The sequence below is a fragment of the Gossypium raimondii genome, chromosome 1 (genome assembly GCF_025698545.1).
Source record: "Gossypium raimondii isolate GPD5lz chromosome 1, ASM2569854v1, whole genome shotgun sequence".
Taxonomy (NCBI): domain Eukaryota; kingdom Viridiplantae; phylum Streptophyta; class Magnoliopsida; order Malvales; family Malvaceae; genus Gossypium; species Gossypium raimondii.
Window position 1 is genome coordinate 9,178,444 of NC_068565.1, and position 22,279 is coordinate 9,200,722.

The following is a 22,279-nucleotide window of genomic DNA, read 5'->3' on the forward strand; positions in this document are numbered from 1 at the left end:
GATCAGTATACTCAGTAGTGGAATCAGAAAAAGGCAACTTATGAATTTTCTCTTTTTTACATGCAGTACAAACATTGTCACTAGAAACGTTATTTAATTTGATATGACAATTATTAAGAACAGTCTTGACAACCGAAGTAGATGGATGGTCAAGACGCTTGTGCCATAACAAAAAAACCTCACTATCAGCAGGTCGATGCTGGAGTCCAACCTGAGCAGCAGATGGATCAATAGTAGCCGGATCAGACCCTTGCGGCAGAAAAAACTAATACAACCCATTACGAATATGCCCCGTCAGCAGAATTTCTTGCGTCATGTTGTCCTTAATAGCACAATGTGTAGAATGAAATTAAAAGAAAACGTCATTTTCAATCGCAAATTGAGACACTGACAACAAATTCTTTCGTATAGTAGGGACACATAACATATTAGACAACCAAAGCACCCTAGAAATTGTAGGTAAAACACCTTGACCAATTCAAAAAATCATAGCAGGCGTACCATCACCCATTAAAAGAGAAGACTTATCGGAATACAGAACAGGATCGCGCAGTATAGAAGAACCCTGACATACATGATTGCTAGCACCAAAATCAGGGTACCAAGATGCGGTGCCAACCGGCCAGGAACAGTGTCACCAGCACTCGTCCCATGATGAGTGGTGTTTAGAGTCGGGTCAGAATAATTAGAAGCATGAAAATCACCAAGTCGAGAAAGCCCAACACAAACACAAGCCCGCGGTTTAGTACACTACGAAACCTACAGACATCATCGTCATTGGATCATTGCCAAATTGAACATTATTAGAAATAGGCTCATTGATATTTAAAGGAGAAGACGGCCTAGGAATAGGCCCAAAATCGCACCCAGCCCATTATTAAAACCAAAATGACGTGACCCTTTATTGAAATGAAACTGTGATGGCCCATTATAACCTTGCGACATCATCGGCCCATAGAAAGACGGACCAACATTTGGCCCACACCAATTTGCAAAATCAATACGCGGCCGACAAGTTTGACCATAACCCCAATTTTGACCAATTTACCAATTTTAACCAACGCCATGTCCTGGTTAACCAACTGCATTCTACCAATTTTGAGGGTTAGAAACCCTAGGACGCATGTTCAGTAGAGAGACCCAAGCAGGACCACGAGAATTGTCACGAACCATACTCACCAGAGTACTCACTGGAGAAACATCATCACGACGATACCGATAAAAGCAATGCTGTGCAACATAACCAAATCGTGAGTAGATTTAACACTGGAGACGGGGTCGAAAACCCCTGCCCCGACCTCGCGAAACCACGCGATCATCACGAATAGATCCGTCTATGGCCAACGACGACGAATCTTCGACGAGGTTCGCAGTAAAGATGATCTCCTGGACTGCTTTCGCCTGTCGAGTTTCACAATCAAGAAGAGCATCAAAAAGGCGTTAAAACGGAACTGGAGTCGGAGACAAAGAGGCGACAGAAATAACAGCATCAAATTTTGATGAGAGTCATGTAAGTAAAACCCCCATTCACTCGGCCGCAGAGATAGGAGAACCAGACGCGTCCAAAATCGCGTATAATCCTTTCAGTTTAACAATATACTCACGAATGGACAAACTCTCCTTCTTGAGAGAATACAGATCGTAACGCAATCGAGATTGCTTTACCTCCGTATCGCAGTAAAGAGCACACTCGCCACCATCCACACGTCAAATGCTGACTGAACATCTGTGAAAAATGATAAGACAGAGGCACTGATAGTGGAGAGAAGCCACGATGTCAACAGATTGTCTTGCTGTTAAAACACCGTAGCAGTCGTGTTAACCACAAGAGCACTATCATGTGCTTGTACAAACATCGGTGGAGGCACAACAGAGCTATCAAGAAAACCAAACAAACCATAACCAGTCATAATAAACCGTATCTGCTGTTTCCATTACACAAATGAGCATTCATTAAGTTCTACAACATCATGTCTCGAAAAAGAATTGACAGTGCATCTGCAGCAAAAACAGATCCTTGCTGCTCAGCCGAATCAGAATTAGGAGAAGTCATGGTGGTCATATCCTAAGATCACCAAGTGATTCATACCATGAAGAAATACAGGTATGAAGAAGTACAGATGAAATTGTGAATCTATGAATGAAAATAATCTGGAACTAAATTAAAACTTCTCTTTTATCAATTCTGAATTGAGACTACTAAAGCTACTAAATACAATACCAAGACTGTATATATACAGACTTTGAGATAACTGCTCTTCTTAACATCTAACTAACAATTTTAGCTAACTCTAACTACCTCTCTAATTGACTCATTATATCTTTAACAGACCAAGAACACCCGAGAGAAAGAAAAGATTATTCGCCTTGATAACCTGTGAATACGGTCCCAATATCGCCGGAGCTTTATCAGTTATCAATGCAACCTTTTTCGCTACAATCATAGACATAGTCCAACTCATGACACGAACCATAGACACATAATAAAGAAAAGAAACAATGCACCTCATAATGAAATAATGATTGGTCCAAAGTATTTAACATATGATGAATTTGCTTATCGCATCATTAGCCCCTAATTTCTATAATGTCATTTATCATTCGACATTAATGAAATTCAAGGTTATAATCCACAACAGGAAATGATAACAATTTTCTTTCTCAAATATTAGGTTTACAATCACAATAAAAACCCTAAAATAGTCATATATGAATATAAATTCCTAGAAATTCTATTATGCATGAATTCACCCATTTCAAAAGAAACCCATCAAACAAAAAGTCGTTCTCCACCTAAGAGTCCTCTTACTTCCACGATGCTATCGGTCTTCGAATAAGAAGAAAGGTTAAAAGTACTAATTGCCTGAAAATAGAGAAAAAAATTACACCGATTAAAATCGGAAGCCCCAGAGTTTTTCTATATAAATATGCCCTCAAACTTCTTTATGGTATTTGTAGGGCATAATTTTCAAGTATTCAAAAAGATCGAGCTCGTGGCAGCGTAACGACAGTCAACTGGCTCTCCGTTATACCCCGATCTATTACCGCATAACGATCATCGATTGAAGCCTCCACGTCGAATTTCACCCTCAACTGTAAAAAGTAAAATCACCTCATAACTGACTTCCCTAGGATAGATTTCAGAGGCAATGATCTTATCTCAACATTATATACAAAATGTGTACGGCTCGGAGCGATATCACATCACTGATGACTCAAAAATACCTCGAATGTAAACAAAATATTTTAAGCGACTCATAGTTTTAAGATCAGGAAATGGTTTGTACTGGAGAAATGGATAGGATGGGGGAGAAATTATATGATTGAAGGATGATGAAGCCTTGATATGTTAGAGCCCTTTTTATAGTTGTAGGGAAGGGTCTGTTTGCAAAAAAAAGATCTTGAGAGCGCGCTGCAGGAGTGATGAACATATTCTAAATGTGTTTCTGAATTATTCGAAGCTTCAAGCATTTCTCCCTAGGGAATAAGAATTTTGTTAGAGAAAGCTCGCCCAGCTGGGCAGAAAAGCCCCCAGTTGGGTGAACTTTCTCTAACAAAATTCCTATTCCCCCTAGTGTGATGGTACATTTTGAAATGTGTGTTTTGTAATATGTAGCGCAGAATATCGATGAAATTATATGACTTCTGAACGTGTGATGAAAATTAATTGTACCATACAATATGCAATGAATGTGTGCATTCATAAACGAGATACATAGCATATATTCTTTTTCTCTTCACATAATTCTATTATAAAAGGAGCATAATTTTCAGAACATAGACACACATCTGATTAATATAAAACATAAGAACTTTGCATCACGGGTGAGAGTTGTAAATATCCTTGGGACAACTATCTACTTAATTTTTTTTGTTTGTTCATCCAAATCTCGAAACGTATTAAAATGAGTTGACGAATGGAATCCATTATATATTATGACTGTTAAATCTATAATACAGAGTTCAGGGCGGTGTTTGTAGGGGCGAAGTACGTGAAATTTGTGTTCAATAGTACCATTCAAATGCGTAAGCTACAGACTAGGATCAGGAGAAAAGTTGGGGGATCGACCTAAGGAAGAATTATGAGGTTGCAATACAGATATCTTGATCCGTTGACCCTTATAAGTATGAGCTATTCGATGTAATCAGCTAGACGCATCTCGAGATATTCATATCATCGCACATCAAAAGTGAAAATGTGGGCATGTAGACTTCCTCGTCGTCGTCATCATTGCTTGAGTACATAGCTACCACGGCCCCCTGGGCAATCGTATCTTTGGGATCGACACCGTTATCATCTTCTTCCATGGTCGATTACGGTGTTTTCATTGCATGTCATCATGTTTCCACCACTCTCTCATCCACCGGTTGCGATAATAAGTCACCTCTGTAAAATAGTGATGTGCACGATGTTTAGGTTACTATAGTGGTAAAACCATAATATGCCCCAAATCCCGGGTACATCGAAAAGATACCGCGAATGCTACATTGGCACTTGCATCGGTGGCGGTGGATACGTTGGTGTCTATTTTGGCACGAGATTTGGCATTGACATTTGCGTAGAGGTGTAGTATGCGAGGGACATCGATGGAGTGAAATATGTACCTACGAAAATAAAAGAATTGGCCACGTGTGACGATGGTTCGTAGTGTGGTGGTGCTTGTGAATAAAACACAGGGTTAGTTAATTGAATGGGAATACCTAAAGCGAAGTTATCTGGATATTACACAGCCATAGGCGGCACATCATTTGCCAGAGCGGATGATGAACTCGTTGTGTAACCGCATCCCCTCAAAGTATGCTGTGGCAGTCAATGTGACCTCTTCGCCCAAATTTGCATACTCCTCTGCTCTAGTGATAGCAGATATGGCTTGTCGATGGCTCTGAACCATGCCAAGTAATCATCAACTACCACCGTGTCTGCTGAGAAAAATTGTTTGCGAACAGGTATGGATTGCATCCTACAATCCCATGCATCGATGTGCTCCTCGTGTCGCACCGTCCAGTCGATGTTGTCATTCCCCCACGTGTCTATCTTGCGCACTCCTTCAGGTCTTGCAGTGGTGACGAAATTCGTTGCCTCCACTCGAATTACCACAACACCTGGTCTGTTTCTTACATTTCTATCGTCACGTACACTACCAATGATACATTCACGTCCCACATCTACCAATTGACTAACACTTTCGGCGGGATACAGGATATGACATCAGTGTCGGCGTACGACATTCATTTAAACTGAAAAGTAAAATTGTAAATATCGTTATTTATGAATTTTTTTACGAATCATTACGTAATTAATATAGGTTCGAAAGAATAGGTATCTAACCTCAGCTTCTGAATGTTGATCTAACAACAGTTTAATATCTTCTAGTTCCTCGGGCAGTCCCATGTAGCTCAACCCATGGTTCCACCTGTATAAGCGGTATGTTAGTCGAAACGTATAGTAATAAAACTTGTTGTACAACAACGCATCTGTTAATAAATGATGTTTACCTCGTCACCACCGGGAACATATATGAGTTAGTCACATTGATGTGTAGAAACGGTAGTCGCCACCAGGCTTACGACTGTAATAGGAGTAGACAACCACCGATCGACATTGCACTCGGTAGCGTGGCATGATACGTTTCCCGGTATAATATGGTTAATACAGTAGATCCCCAACTTAGTTTCCCACATTCATTAAAGTCATTCATCGAAGTCCATTAGATGTAGTAGCCACCTTACATGCACCAAAATTTGAGATTTGTCGAGGCATTAAAATGCCCCCGATTAACCTCATGATGTATGCTTGGGTGTATTGTTGTATGACAGCCACTGTTCGGTTTTCGGGGTCTTCAATGAGCTTATTGAAATTATCCTTCAACCAGTTCATCGATATTCGACCATTTTCAAACTTGTCCTAGATCTTCCCTAGCAGTGATTGGCAGAGGCTCTCTTTGCCTGGAACGATCCCTGATCCAGTGATGGCTAGCCCATCTACTGTCAAACTGAGTTGTAGCGTTACACCTTCGAGTGTGATTATACATTTTCCATATGGAAGGTGGAAAGTGTGTGTTTCGAGCCTCCATCTTTCCACCAACACGTTGATTAGTTGAAAATCGAGTTTGCAGCCCCTAGACATGCGTCTCGCATGTAAGAATCTAAACGCTTGTAAGTGGCCACAAATTTCAAGAATCACAGGCTTTCCCATATTATGGATAAAACCTTCCAGAATACGATCATCAGCCTATTTACACAATAAAAAATTATAATTATAATAAAAAAAATTAAATTGAACATTATTGAAATTAACAAAATTTAAATTTCGATCTTACCATTGCTAATTGGATGGTGGAAATATACTTCTCGTCAAAATATATTAGGGAGACGACCATTCGTGAGAAATCGATTTAAATGAATAAGAACGAGATAATTAAAAAAATAATATTTTAAAATAAAAATATCAAAAGATATTAAAAACATTGAGGGACTTGAGAGGGTTTGAGAGAATTGAGAGAATTAAGAGAGTTGATAGAATGATGTGAATGAAAAAAGAAATTTGAGGGGTATTTATAGTGTAAAGAAAAAGGTTATCGTTGGGTGTATTTAATTTTTTTTACTGTTGACGATAACGTTTAAAAAGCCGTTAGAATCTGATTGTTAACATCTGGATGCACTTTCCCGTTAAGCCTTATTTTGCAGTTGTGTTGTGTATGTAGGTTAACTGAACTGAAAAAACAGTAGGAAAAATGGTGTAAAGTAGATTATCCCTTTTGTTGGTGAAGCCCAAACTGATGATTTTCCACCCAATGATTGTTAAAGTTTGGGCTTGGTGTGGATTTTGTAGATCATTTTTTTTTATTAAAATTCTCAGGATAATGGTTATGCTTATCGATTTACATGCATTTAGTTTCTTTTTACTTTTATTTTATCATCACATTTTGGACATCAGTTTTTTTTCGTCAAAAAGTGATGTGGGTCAATAATTTTTTTATCAAAAATTCATCATTTTCAGGTTAAATTCTCAACATTAATTATTATACTTGTTGATTTACGTGAATTTCAAATTTTTTAATCTTATTTCAAATCTTAAGTGCCTATTTTGATTGTGCATTTGGATAGACGGTACATTTACTTCAGTAAAATTAAAAATAGCGGTGTGATGAAATTAGTTATTATAATTGTGAGATAAAAGATTTTATCGCACCACAATCACCGCCCATCCAAAGGGGACCTTAATCAACAAATAACTTTCAAATTGTTATAAATATCTAATTAAGTGGATGTCCATCATGATCAATATAAAGTTTTAATATACTTTAAATTCTAATAATTATTAAAATTAGATATCTACTTCTTTTATACTTCTTATGACTATAAATAGAGGCTCTGATGAAGCATTGTAATAATCTCTTTTGATCAATAAATTACATCATCTATTGCTTTCATATTTTCTTTGTTATTTATTCTCTCCATCTCTCTTTATTTTATAACACATTATCAGCACGATCTTGCTCAAAGTGATAGTTCTTTTTATCGACGATCAAATTTATCCTTCATGATTTTCAATATCTTTGACGGCAAGATGCAAAGTTTTCCCAGGAAGTTTCTTTTATTTAATGTTTCATATCTAATTATTATTTTCATTCTTCTTTCATTATACATTATCATTATTTTTATTAACTTATTTTACTTTTTGTTCTTAAGGATGGTGAAAGATTTGATACCGTTATCTATATAAAATCGAGAAGTAAAATTCACTCTCAAAGTTTGTTTTTGATATTTGCTTGGGGATGATGATCTCTTTTCTTCATTACAAAGGATGTTTATAATTACTACTTCTCATCCATGGTAATGTAAGTCAATCTAATAAACTTCTTTTGAAATTTGATTTGATTTCTATTAAAAGTTCAATTTATATAATTCACTACCCGTATCTCTATGAATTTATAAAACCCTTCACGCATTTAGTTATTAGGATTTTTATGTGGAGATATTTATTTTTTATTTTAATAGAACTGATTGGTTGAATTTTGATTTTGATTAAGATATATGATTATCGCGAATGTGAGTAAAAATACTTACTTGTCATGAACTTTGGGATATTCACATTGTCTGTGATAATTTCATATCATTGTAAAATTTGAAATAAAATTATGCCATAAGAGGTGGAGGTTAGAAAATGTCTACGTTTAAACTTTTTATAGTTGTAAAGTTATTTTAATTTGACATTATATTATTTTGTATTTTGTTGTGGTATGATATATAAAATATATATTATCTAACCACAATGATTTATTAGTGACATGAATTTATTATTTGTTACGTTTAATATATGTTTTATTTATACCTATTCATTTTATTTTATATGAATAAATAAAATTTTATTTAAAATTAATTAAGCATTTATTAAAGTTATACAATAAAATGATTATATGCTCTGAAGAGCTAATATTGCATCAAACTGTAAAAAGCTCTTTAAGAGCTAATATTTTACTTCCTTGTGATGCAAAATTTTGTAAAATATAATATTGTTCTTTAGATCAAGAAGATATATGTTGAATATAACCTTTATGTGTTTTACATTAAAACCATATATATAAATAACATGAGGAACTCATGTATTTGTATTATATATATTCCCCAAAGGAATACATTACATTATATGATTGAAATATCTAATGTGCTTCTGCAGTAGCAATATTGTGAAAATGACTTTAATAGTATTTTGAGCGATCTCTATATTCTAGTGGCTAAGCAAAATAATAAGTTACTAATGAAAAAATTATGAAATTCTTCCCACTAGTTTTGCTTCATTCCCGAAGTGAATGTAGTAGTACATAACAATTAAGAAAAATGAAAATATAGAGATCATGATTATTGTTGTAATTGAGGATGTGATTGGAGACTAACCTTGACAATATGAATAGATAGATTTTGATTTGAAATCCGCGCATGTTGTGTTATAGTGATTATGAAATAAAGAATCAATGGATGCGTTTAGAAGTCTATCCTACTAGATTTATTGCATTTCCTGAAGTGAATACAAACATAAAGAAAATAAAAGATATAATCATGGACCACTAAAAGTGGGAACATAGTAATAAATAAGTGAACAATGAGAGTTCTTAAGATAACTCTTCAAAGGGTAAAGATAACTTATGTTATCAATGTGATATGAGATATTATTGGCCACATGTGGCATATGCCCAAATATTTTGTTTCTGTTAATATTTTTTGAGGAAGGATATGAGATGTAGTAATAAATTCTATCATTATAGATAGATAATATTTATCTTATTTGGTACTAAAACAAACAAATATTATTTCAATATTTGATAGTACAAAATTAGTCGAAAGCTCTAAATGAGCTAATATATTAATATCTTGTGATGGTTATCCATTGGTTTTAAAGATATTTATAATGTATATTATATTGAGATTGTGAATAAGGAAAATATTATATTTCATATGAATCACTATTGCTATAAATATCTATTTTGAAAAGATCAAAAAGAGAGGATTGGGTTATTAATTTATATTTATTTTATAATCTTTGTGATCTTCTTTTGTCATCATCCCCATTAAGGGGTTGAAAGCAAAATATTTGACTGTGAAAGATCTATTTATGAGCAATGAAATATGGTAATTCTATCGAAAACTCGTTATGGTTGGATGCACCTAAAGTTGCAAATTTGTTTTTAGATATTTGAAGATTTTGGCATATTCCCTAAAGCGAATATTGCATATAATTGTTTGGAAATTATATTTATTTTGTTGACTAGTGGCATTATAATCTTCAAATTGTTTTAGACATTTCCAGTAGTAAATGTCACAAAAGTACTTATATGTGGATACAAAGTAAAAGGAATGATAGTAAAATTATTAATTTGTTACAATTTAGTACAATTGAAACACATGTTAAAGTAAACCAGAAGTTTACTGATACAAGTACATTTACTACTTGGCGTGACCAGTTAGATCATCCTGGATCATATATGATGCGTAAATTAATTAAGAATTCATATGGACATTCATTAAAGAACAAGAAGATTCTTTAATTTAAAAGAATTCTCATATGTTGTTTGTTCTCAATGAAAATTGATTATTAGAAACTCACTAGCTAAAGTTGAGATTTAATGTACTGCATTTCTGAAACGAATATGGGTCCATTCATCCACCATGTTGATGATTTTAATATTATATGATTTTGATAGATGCATCTACAAAATAATCACATATGTGTTATCAATTTGCAACTTGTTGTTTGCAAGATTACTTATTTAAATAATTAATTTCAGATCATACAATTAAGACAATTTATCTTGCTAATCTTGATGAGTTTATATCTCAATCTTTTATTGATTGAGTATAAAAACTTTTGTAAAAGTTTATGCATAATGGTTTAGAGAAATTATTCATTGAACACCTTTGATTAATGTTTAAACCATTACTTATGAGAACTAAACTTCCTATTTAACATGAGATTATGTTGATTTACGTGTTATGTGCATCAAGCCAATAAGTTATAATTATTCCCCATTACAATTGGTTTTTAATCAAGAGCTAAATGTTTCTCATCTTTGAATTTTTGTATGTGCGTATATGTTCCAATTGCTCCATCACAATGGACAAAGATGAGTGAATCCTCAAAGAAAGTTGGGAATATATACTAATGACAAGTTTCTTTGTATTATTAGATGTTTTGAATGCATTGGAGATTCAATTATGACATGATTTGTGATTACAATTTTGATTCGATAGTTTTCTCGACATTAGGGGGAGATAAATGATAACTTGTAATGAGTTAGGGGGAGAGTAATTTGAACTAGAAGTTCAATAATGATAACTCATTACAAGTTAACTGTTAGATGTATTTACAAACTTAATGAGAATAACCAAATGTTATATATCATCTAATATTTTAATTTGAATCAAAGTCCCAGTAGGACAATCTGTTAGAATAAATAGTAGATTGATCGGTTCCAAAGATGAAAATTCTTCTAGATGGTCATATTGTGGAGGTGGGTGCTCCAGAAGAGACCTAAGACATAACTAATAAGTAAAACTTCAGAAGAGATTCAGGTACCTGAAATTGAATTTTAAAATAATGAAAATAAGAGATCTCGATAAGTTATGCCAATTCGAGAAAATGTGGAACCGAATAATAAAAGTGGTCAACAATGATTTTGCATACAATATTATTATTGAAATAATGAAATAAAAGGAAGATCTTAAATTAATTTATTGAGAAATATAGATATGAAATAAATTGATCAAAATAGAAAGACGCAACTCAAGTATAATTAAATTCGTGAAGTTTTTGGACCAATAGTCCAAATATATAAAGGTATAAAGCCAGTGAGGGTGCAATTGAAGTAGTTTTGCAAAAGTAGAATAAAAATGTGAAGTTTTTCGCTAAGTCCTAGCATTGAATATGAAAAGATATAATATTCTTTTGTGGTGGATGCAATAACCTTTAGATATATTATTTTGACAATTCATAAAAGATTTAACTTGTTTCTAATAGTTGTTGTTACAACCTTTTATGAACCACTATATAGTAAAGTTTATATTAAAATCCTTGAAGTATTTAGGATGCTTGAAGCATATTGAAATTCTCGAGAAATTGTTCATTTTATGAATTGAAATAATTTGAACATATATGGTAAATTTAACTTAGGGAATAGTAGTTGAAGGAGGATTATAAAATGATCCAAAAATACCTATTTGTGTTTTTATAAAAGAATCATGATTAATGTTTGTTATGATTTTTGTTGAATCTCCCGAAGATATCAAAATATATTTCCCCCAAATTTTTCCTCACTCGTGACTTTCAAAAGAATGGTACTATAGATGCTTAGCAAATACATTCAAATAGTCATTCGAAAAACTAGTATTCAAGATTGAATATGTAGAATATGAGAAAGTATGTAATGTTTTCATGAGGGGGAGTAAATACGAGCTGTACTATTTTTCCCTTAACCGAGGTTTTGTCCCATTGAGTTTTCCTGATAAGGTTCTTAATGAGGTAGCATATTATGCGTATTATAGATATGTGTACTCTTTTTCCTTTACTAGGAATTTTTTTTCCACAGGGTTTTTCCTAATAAGGTTTTAACGAGGCACATTATCTACCAATGGACATCCAAGGGAGAGTGTTATGAATATCTTATTAAGTGGGTGTCCATCATGATCAAGATAAAGTTTTAATATACTTTAAATTCTAATAATTATTAGAATTAGATCTCTACTTCTTTTATACTTCTTATGCCTTTAAATAGAGACTCTGATGAAGCATTGTAATCATCCATTTTGATCAATAAAATACATCCTCTATTACTTTCATATTTTCATTTTCTTTATTCTCTCCATCTCTCTTTATTTTATAACATAAATCATATTTTAATCTATTCTTAATGTTGCTGGTTGATTTTTGAAAGATTGGAGAAGGAAAGAACGATAATCTTTATTTCAAACCTTATCCCTTATCTTTGGAGATAAATTTGGCTATTTTATTTAGATAAACAAAATTTATAGGATAAATATTCAAGATATTTTAAAAATAAATTCAGTTTTAAGTTAATAAATCTTATCTAAAGGGCAAAGGAATAGTTGATTGGATTTTAGAGTGTCTAAGTTAAACACTTTGATTGGCATTACTTAGATATGATTTTAGAGTGTCTAAGTTAAACACTTTGCTTTATTTTATTATTTTTTGTGTTTTATTTGACACTCTTCTAAAATTATTTGTAGAGTTTTATGATTGGTTTAATCATAAATTTGACCATTAATATTTGCATGTTTTGTCAAGATGATTTTAATTGTACTTTTAAGCCTTTTTGACACCTTTGTTCTTTTTTCAATTTGCTTTTCTAATGATTTAATGAAAGTATTATTAAAAAATTAACGGGATGATATAGAATTTCATATGTGAAATATTTTAGTGAGATGTAATTTATTACTTAGATAACCTAATAAGATAATTACATGTGGAAAATAATAAAATAAATAATACATTAAATTAAAAAAACAACTCGTAATTTACATTAAATTAAAAATAACTCTTAATTTAAAGAAAATAAACGTAATTATCTAAAAACAAGTTAACTCAATAAACAAACATATGAAATATTGAAACCTTTTGAAAGAAAAGAAAAATTAAAACCTTAAATTTATTCATTAAATATGTTAGAAAAAACAGATTGGAAAAAAGAATAAAGGTTGATGGCTAAAAAAAGCTCAAAAATACAATTAAGGCTATTTTGACAAAACATGCAAACGTTAATGGCCAAATTTATCATTAAGTCTCTATGATTTGTATGTGAGGTTATTTGAGATTGCAACAATTGGGTTCATTATTGCATTGTAATTATCCATTGTGTAAGGGTAGATCGAGTTTAAGCCAATAAATTATTTGAACAATTGTTGAATAAAATCATTCATTGAGCGAGATTCTGTAGGGTAGGACTGGTGAATCTGAACTGCATCAATAAATATCGTGTATTTATTTCTCTATAACAAATCGATTTGTTCATAAAAATAAATAATATAAAAATAATCATGTTAAACTTTTAAATGTTGTCGTTTGTAAGGTAATTTAGTAGTACTCGATGCTTTTTTTTTTTTGAAAATTTATGTTGAATTTTGAATTTTTTAAAATATTTTTATAAATTTGTTATTTGTTAACATAATATGTAAGACAGATAGTGTCATATTAATATGAGCTATTTGTGGACTGCCACGCAAGGTGCCATGCCAACATTATTAAAAATTAATGTTTTAATCAATATTTCTCATTAAAACAATTATTCAAAGTAAAAAGAATAAGGGTCAAATTGACAAAAGATGTAAACGTTGATAACTAAAATTTAGCATTATAAATTTTATTTTATTGTGATAGCACATAATGAAATAAAATGAATTTTGAAAAACAACCTCTAGATGAAATTTGAATAAAAATTTGAGTTACTTGTTTTGAAATTTTTAAAATTTAAAATTGTTGTTTACCCAAACATATAAATTTAATTTTAAAATGATTCTCTTGTAGTTATTTTAAAAGGTTTGTCTAATATTTTCTGTTTTGAAATGAATAGTTGTACAACATTTTACAAATGAAATCAATCAATGCTCAAATCAGAGGTTTCAAATTCAATGATCTATAAATACAACTGTTCTTTTTTTCTTTCTTTGCATCATCTCCCACATCCAGTTTCATTTCCACAAAAAAAAAAAATTCACCATATTTTCTTGTTGGTGGTAAACCAAAATTTTGATGATTTACAATTGGTGAGAAGCATCATTAAGAACATGTTCTCTACACATGGGACAAGTCCCTTGTCGGCTTAGCCATTCATCTATGCAGTTCAAGTGGAAGCTATGGCCACATCTTGGCAGATTTCTGCCCATTTCTCCTTCCTTTAAACCCTATAAAAAAAAGCACATACACAAACATCTCATTTCACTCCTTTACTGTTTTCTGATTATTTTTTCATTATAATTTGTTCTTACCTGTAAGCAAATTGAACAACAAGGTTCCTCCATTGATTTGATGATGATGTCATCACTGGAACGAAACTGATGTAGTGGAAGCCTTTGAATGCAATGTTTGGACAAGCCTTTTGCTCCATTTACATCATAAATGTCTGAGATTTCTCTATATGTTGGTTCAACTGAGTTACTACTTACTTGCCATTGGTAAGCTTTCAACACTGCTGGACTCACCCATTCAATGAACACCTTCCCATTTACTAAGCTAACTAATAAAGCTACCTATAAAAATAATAATATTTAATGCTTTGTTAAAAACGAATATGGTAGTGGTCTGGAAATTATTTCTCATCCCAACTTGAATTAGCAAAATCCTACCATATAGGTATATACCTTTGATAATGACTCCCCATCCACCAATGATTCCAGTAACTGAACCGCTGTGATTGCACCTGCAACTGCACCAATTCCAGCTCCTCTCAAAAACCCAGTTTCTGTTGTTTGTCCTTTCATTGCTCCAACTACTGTTCCCACCATAGATCCTCCTTTAGAAACCAAACAAACATACGTTGAGTCTCAAAGAAAACATGTATATATATGTATAATTTGTATATATACCTAATGCAAAAGTGCAGGTAGAAGCAGCAAAGAAAGTTCTTTTGAACACACTAATGAAGAAGCCAATTGGAAGATGTTTCATTGCAGCAAAAACCCAGTCTCCACACCTAAATGGCACCTCAGTTATGCATGAAAACCACTCCATTAACATTGGCAAAAAAAAAAAGACAGTGAAGGGGGCTGTTTGGTTGAATGTTTTAGAAAATGAAAAAGAGATGGTTTTGAAGAAGTTTAGAAAAGCATTTATAGAGTCAAGAAAGCAGGCGGCATTAATGAGGGGCCAAGTAAAGTAAGGCCCCTAATGCATGCACGAAATATCCAATGGGGGAGGGGGCTACGTATTTTAGATTCTCAAAATGTCAATGTACCATCTAAAATGACATTTAAGGAGTTTAGGGTTGGAATTTTGGACATTTTACTGTGTGTTTGAGAATGGTGATTCTGAATTGCCCTTACGAGACAATGTTAAGTTAGAAAGGAAATTAAAATTGTCAAATAAGGATATGGATAATATATATTTACATGATTTTCACGAGAAACTGTCATCAATTAGGTTTCTTATAGGAAACCTTTTACAGCATACAAGAAAAAGAAGCATGGACTCCTAGATGGTATATTATCTTTTCCAGATTAACAATTCAATTTAAATTTTAGCCCCTCAATTTAAATGAAAAATTACATTTTAGTCCCTTTTAAAATTAATAATTCAATTTAAACCATTAATTCCTTTTTAATTTTATCTTGATTTCCTAACAAAGAAATTAGAAGCTTAAGATATACTAACAACATTAGGTGAGAAGACCTAAAATCACATTAGATTTGTGGTGTTTAAAGTGTTTAGTTAAATCAATTTGCCTCCATTTTGATTTCATCATTTGACCCTTTAGTATCTAATAAAGTTGTTTGTTTTCTTTTCTCAAGTAGGACAATTATTTTATTCGTGGACAACGTTTGAAAACACTGTTAACTCACAACCAAAAAATTAAGTGAGACTGAAATTAATAAAAAATAAAAAATTTCCCCAAAAAATGAGAAAAAAATGGGGAAAAGATGATGTTTATCTACAATCTATATAATGAATGCTAATTTGAGTCATTCAATACCAAGTAGTCCAATGAGTTATGAATAAATTTGGGTTAATTTGTCCAATTGGTCATTAGGGGAAGAACCTGACAACTTGTCTGCAAACCCTAAGCAATTGGAAATGGAGATATTGGTTGTCCAAAGCTATCCAAACAGTTGATTTTCATGTAATAAAAAGGGGTTGCTTTGGCTTGTCAGTTGCCAAAATAGAAAACCAATGGGCAACCAATTTCAGGCTAAAGTAGATTAGAGTTCAAAACCTGTGAAAAACCATGTGCAAAATATAGTTAAATCCTGTGGGCTGGAAAAAAATAGGTGAAAACACTTTTTCACTCTCTCTCAATTTCGAAGAGTAATCATAATTAATTATCATATTCATTTTAATATTTTTGATTAATTATTTTAGATGTTCACTTTTTAATTTGATTGGAATTAAATTATTTTAATTTTTTTAGAAAGAGTGATCAATTTATTTAATATTAAAATCAAGAGAGATTAAAGAGATTTTTATTAAAAAATTAGATAATTTTCGATGAACAAATACGATAAAGACGTATGAATGAATATAGAGATGATTATAATACGAAAAATAATACGAGCACAATACAATGTATGGATTAGAAAGTGGAAAGACATTGAGGTAAGGGATGGATGGAGGCAAGTGGTCCTTTAAATGGGCATTAATTGATTTTATCTACTGAGCATGGGGTCTCCTTCCCCTTCATTGATTAAGGGATTCAGTGAACCCCTGATACAGTTTTTTCTCTTAGGAGATTCCCTTTAAATGGTATATATATATTCACCACCAGTATGTATTATTGACACTGTCACTTGCAGTTTCTTTGGGTTTATAAATAATTATCAGTAAATAAAACCAAAGTTAATGATGTTTTTTTAACCTTGTTTCAAGATGAAAATATCTAAGGAATTTTAATCATGTCGCAAGATATTCATCAAACTTTAATGTTACAACAGCTCTTTGCCTGCAATGGCTACTGTTTTTTTATAATGTTTGCTTTTATTTATAAATATTTTTAATCTTTTAAGTTAAAAAATGTTTAAAAAATGTTTAAGCATACTTAGACTTACGTTCTCTTAATTATTGCAATAGCATTGGTTAATAGATGAATTATAAAGGATTAAAATGAATTTTGTAAAAAAAAATAGAGTTAGGACTTGTTTGAAAGATTTTGTAAATATTGACGGCCAAATTTATTGATTTTTTAGAATTAGAACTAAAATAACAAATTTTGTAAACATTGAAGGTTAAAGTTGTTGAATTTTTTTATATTTAAGACCAAATTGATAGAATGTGCAAATATTATAGGGTTAATTTTGTTACTAGACCAATAAAAAAACCCACATTAGCTTAATGAGAGAAACCAAATGGAGGTTAACTATGTAGGAATAGAGGATATAACCCATACTCCAACACCTATAACCCGGGGTAGCGTGACCATCCTAATCTTAGATAAGGAGGGAACCAAGGAGGTCCTTCCAATCAAGGAGCCCAAAATCTTAATCCTCTTAGACCCAATGCATCTTATCAACCTCTATTACCATTTAGGGCATCCCAAGATCCGAAAAGAAAACCAACTTTTAATAGTGACCCTCTAATGTCAATTAGGGTAAGTAAGGTAGAGGAAGGCTTGCATGTGTTGCAAGCTGATGTGCATCAAATTCGTGGTCAGTTAGACCAAATCATGCAATTATTGCAAAACCATGCACCTCTAGCATTTTTAGTAATACCGAGTCATACTCGAAGAGGGAAGGAAAAGAACATGCTAAGGTAATTACCCTTAGATTCGGGGTTGTGGTTAAGAAACCTATCCGGCCAATTAGTGGGGAGAAGGATATGAAAGAAGAATGAGAGCACACGCACTCTTAATGTTGGAGATGGGGTGGGAGAGAAGGATGGACCAGAGAGCGAGCCCACACGAACTGAACCAAAGGATAGAACCGTTCTAATACAACAATCAAATCCGACCCCATACCCTTTCCGAGTAGACTAGAAGAGAAGAAGAAGTGAGACAATGAAGAGTTTCTAGACTCCCTTAAGATGTTTAAGGCTTTGAAAGTTAATCTCCCATTGTTTGAGGTCTTAGAAAAAGTGTTGAAATATGTCAAGTTCCTTAGAGAAGTAATGTTTAGGAAAAAAATATTGAGAGAGAAGAGTGATTCGCTCCTAATGTCGATTGTAGTGTTGTTGTGTCTAGAAGAGTCCCACCAAAACTCAAGGACTCCGGTAGTTTCACCAATCCCATAGAGATTGGAGGTGTTAATTTTGGCAAGGCACTTTGCGATCTTGGAGCAAGTATAAACTTACTGTCTTTGTCCATCTACCGTAGGTTAGGTCTTAAGGAAACTCCAGTAACTCTCCAACCAGCCGATAGGTCCCTAGTTCACCCAAAGGGAGTTTTGGATGATGTTTTAGTAAGAGTTTGACAATTCATTTTATTGATTGACTTCATAGTTCTTCACTTTGACGAGGATTTAGAGATACCAATTCTATTAGGGAAACCGTTCCTAGCTACCTCTAAAGTCGCCATAGCTGTGGGAAAATGAGATATGACTGTGGAAGTAGGTGGAGAGGTAAAGAACTTCAAGTGTGTAGAACCTGAACCTAAGGTGAAGGAAGTGTCCCCTAATAATGAGCTAGAGTGCCAAGTCGTTCAAGTAGTGTCCGATCATTGACTACCAATGTGAAATATTTGTGTTAGTACAAAACTCCCTTAACGAAAAATCTCGAACACACGATCAGGACTAGAAAAGAAAAGAAGAAATAGGATAAGGCTCCAAGGCGTGTATCAATGCACTATCTTTAAGGTTATATTCGCCCCCACTTATCTTCAGTGTGCAAATGAGTTCCAAGCAAATTAACCTCGAGGATACAATGAAGCCAATGACTATTTGCGTTTTGCACTGACGAGAATAGTCCACTATGCACTGAGTAATGTATAACAAAAACTCAATTTCTACAAAGGATTTCTGCAGTAATACTTTATAGAATAATCTAATAATATTAGAAAATGAAGGAAGAGAAGAAATAATATTAGAATTTGTTGATATATTTCCAAATGAAAACCCATTCCTATTTATAGGAATTTTCTTGTCTCTTCATAGAGACATCTTTCAATAGGTGTCTTTATGAATAAATAAATAATAATTATTCATTTAATTTTGTAACTATTCAAATAATATTTTTTGAATAATTATAATTCTTTTTTAAAAAATCAAATGATATAACTTTTGACCAATGACCAAAAGATTTATTTTTGATTAATTACACCCATTCATTTATAGTTATTGGGATACTCTAAATATTTGAAAATGTTCCAACAATCTCCCCCCATTTTCAAAATATTTAGATTTTGATATTCTTGGAAATCAATTTGCATAAATAAAGGTGTCTTACGATTGAACCTTCACTTAGTGAAAAACATGTTAAAGTTAATCTAAATTGCATGGTAGACTAAGCTTTGAACCAACTATTCCATTTGATTAACTGAACACATCTCACACAATGATTTCAACATCAGTCAATGCATAGTATCTAGGGACACTTTATGGCCATGTGTCTATGTCCTCTTTTCATGAGTGCTGTCAGATCCAAGCCCTTAAGCTCCTAGAAGCGGCCACACTTCCACTCACATAGGTAGATCCCATCAAAAGTGTTCTCGTAATTATAACACTCTAACATATTTATGTTATGGGTCCATTAAGAGTATATTACTCATCCTTCCCTTATCATTACGGGTACCTAGCACTTTAATCTTAGGATGAATTTATTTATAGTGTTAACAGACACATACTAATGATGTACTTTGTCTCATTGAACTCAAGGCTTGATGTTTTACCAAGCGTTGAGTCGAGTTTCCATCATGGGTGACTTTAATTAATAGGCTTGAGTCCCATCCCTTTTGAGGTCCTTTTTACTGCATCTCTAGCAAGACTTTTTGTCAAAGGATCTGCCAAATTTTCACTTGACCTCACATAATTAATAGTGATCACTCCATCAGAGATTAATTGTCGGACATAACTATGTCTTAATCCAATGCGTCTAGACTTTCCATTATATACTTGGTTATATGCCTTTGCTTGTAACACCCCTTACCCGAGACCGTTTCCGGAGTCGAGTACGAGGCATTACTTAGCTTATCTTACTAATTCGAAGCATAAAAACTTGTTTTGAAAATTAATTTCACTATTTACAGCAATCTGTCTAATCGCGCAGCAGTTACTAAATTAATTATAAATCGAGTTACGGGACTCGAAATTTAATTCCGAAAATTTTAACTAAAACTAGACTCATATATCTTCCTACTATAAAATTTTCAGAATTTTTGGTTCAGCCAATTAGTACATTTTATTAGTTAAAGTCTCCCCTATTTTACCACTTGACTGTCCTGACCTCTTGCCACTAAAAATAAATTTTCTCACTATAGGATTTTCATATGAAGTTATTACTCATTTCTAAAGAAAATATACTCAATAAGGAATCTATAGATATAAACTACAACTCATAACCATTTTTTGCAATTTATAATGATTTTCTAAACTTAGAACAGAGGACTCCAAAACAGTTCTGACCCTGTCTCACTAAAGTTCTCATATCTCAAAATATAAAATTTCTTTTGTTAAACCGTTATTTTTCCATGAAAATAGACTCAACAAGCTTTAATTCCATATATCATTCACTCTCTAATTAATTTTATACTATCCTAGGTGATTTTTCAAAGTTACATCACTGTAGCTGCTTGAAATCTGTTTCTTTACAAATTTTACTCTTTCATGATTTCCATGCATGATTTATCATCTAAACATACATATTACCAAACATATTCATACTTAACCATTTTAAAAGCCAAACATTATCACATACTCACACATCTTCCTTTAGCAATATCATAGATACAAACATTCAAATTGACTAATCCCTATACATCACTTAGGTATAAACATTACTTAGGTACATGCCACGTTATCAAAAGAAAAATACATCGCTAAATTTCTCTGAGGTCGGGATTACTCTGGATGCTGGACCGAACACTGGTTTTCTACTAACTGCATGCGAAACAACCAGACGCTGAGTATGGGAATACTCAGTGGTATTACCATAATTCAAATTAATAACTTTAATCGATAATTTATATACATTTAATTTATGTCTACAATTATTCGTTAATTGCCTCATACTTTAAATCAACTTGATCATTAATAACAATAAACAATATTTCAATCTTATATTTAATTGTATTCATACCTTGTTACACTATCTAAATTTTATTGGATTTTCAACATCTCATTCTAATAACTCATTCCAATCCATACAAACTCAATCATTTCATCAACTCATTCATTATCATTTCTATTTATATTCAATTTTACACTTATAATCTTTTAACACTCAATTTACACATTAAATCCATAAATAAAATTCAATAACTTGTATTCAATTAAATTCACATATTATTTCACTATTTCAAATCATTTTATTTTCACTTGTCATTTTACATCATTTCATATTACCAAAAACTATTTCATAAAATTTATCATTATTTGTTTCTTGAACCATAATTCTCACATTCCATTTTCACATCTCAATTCAATGTCTTATTTCAAATCAATTTACTTCAATTCAAATTGCTTTTAATTTCCAATCCATATACCTTCAAATATTCACATAATTCATAATTCAATATCATTTCTTACTTCAATTCTTTTATTTTCCCCCTATTAACATGACTCGGACTTTGGCGGATACACGGATCCAACCAAACACACCAGTACGGCACCCAGTGCCTCATCGGATAGTTCGAAGCAATAGTTGACACCCAGTGTCTCATCGGCAAAGCCGAAGTAAGTTGGTACCCAGTACCTCATCGAATCTATCCGAAGTAACAGTATGACACCCAGTGTCTCATCGACTCAAGGTCAAGTATCCTGAACACTTCCAATCCTATGGCATGCCAACTATATCCGACTCAAATTTCGACTAGTTAATAGGGTTTCGAATCACATTTCAATTCAATCACTTTCTCATACTTTCAATTCAAATCATTATACAATTTAATCACCATTTGATTCAATATATTTTCTATTT

General features: G+C 32.5%; 1 protein-coding gene across 1 annotated transcript; it reads right to left on the reverse strand.

Moving 5' to 3' along the window:
- Window positions 1-14,113: 14,113 nt before the first annotated feature.
- LOC105780722 (NEP1-interacting protein-like 1) lies at window positions 14,114-15,302 on the reverse strand. The gene is made up of 4 exons (XM_012605207.2): window positions 15,094-15,302; window positions 14,869-15,020; window positions 14,497-14,757; window positions 14,114-14,412 (listed from the first exon to the last, which is right to left on the reverse strand). Exons 1-4 carry the CDS (start codon window positions 15,242-15,244, stop codon window positions 14,266-14,268), a joined length of 711 nt encoding a protein of 236 aa, XP_012460661.1. The 5' UTR covers window positions 15,245-15,302; the 3' UTR covers window positions 14,114-14,265.
- Window positions 15,303-22,279: the final 6,977 nt, after the last annotated feature.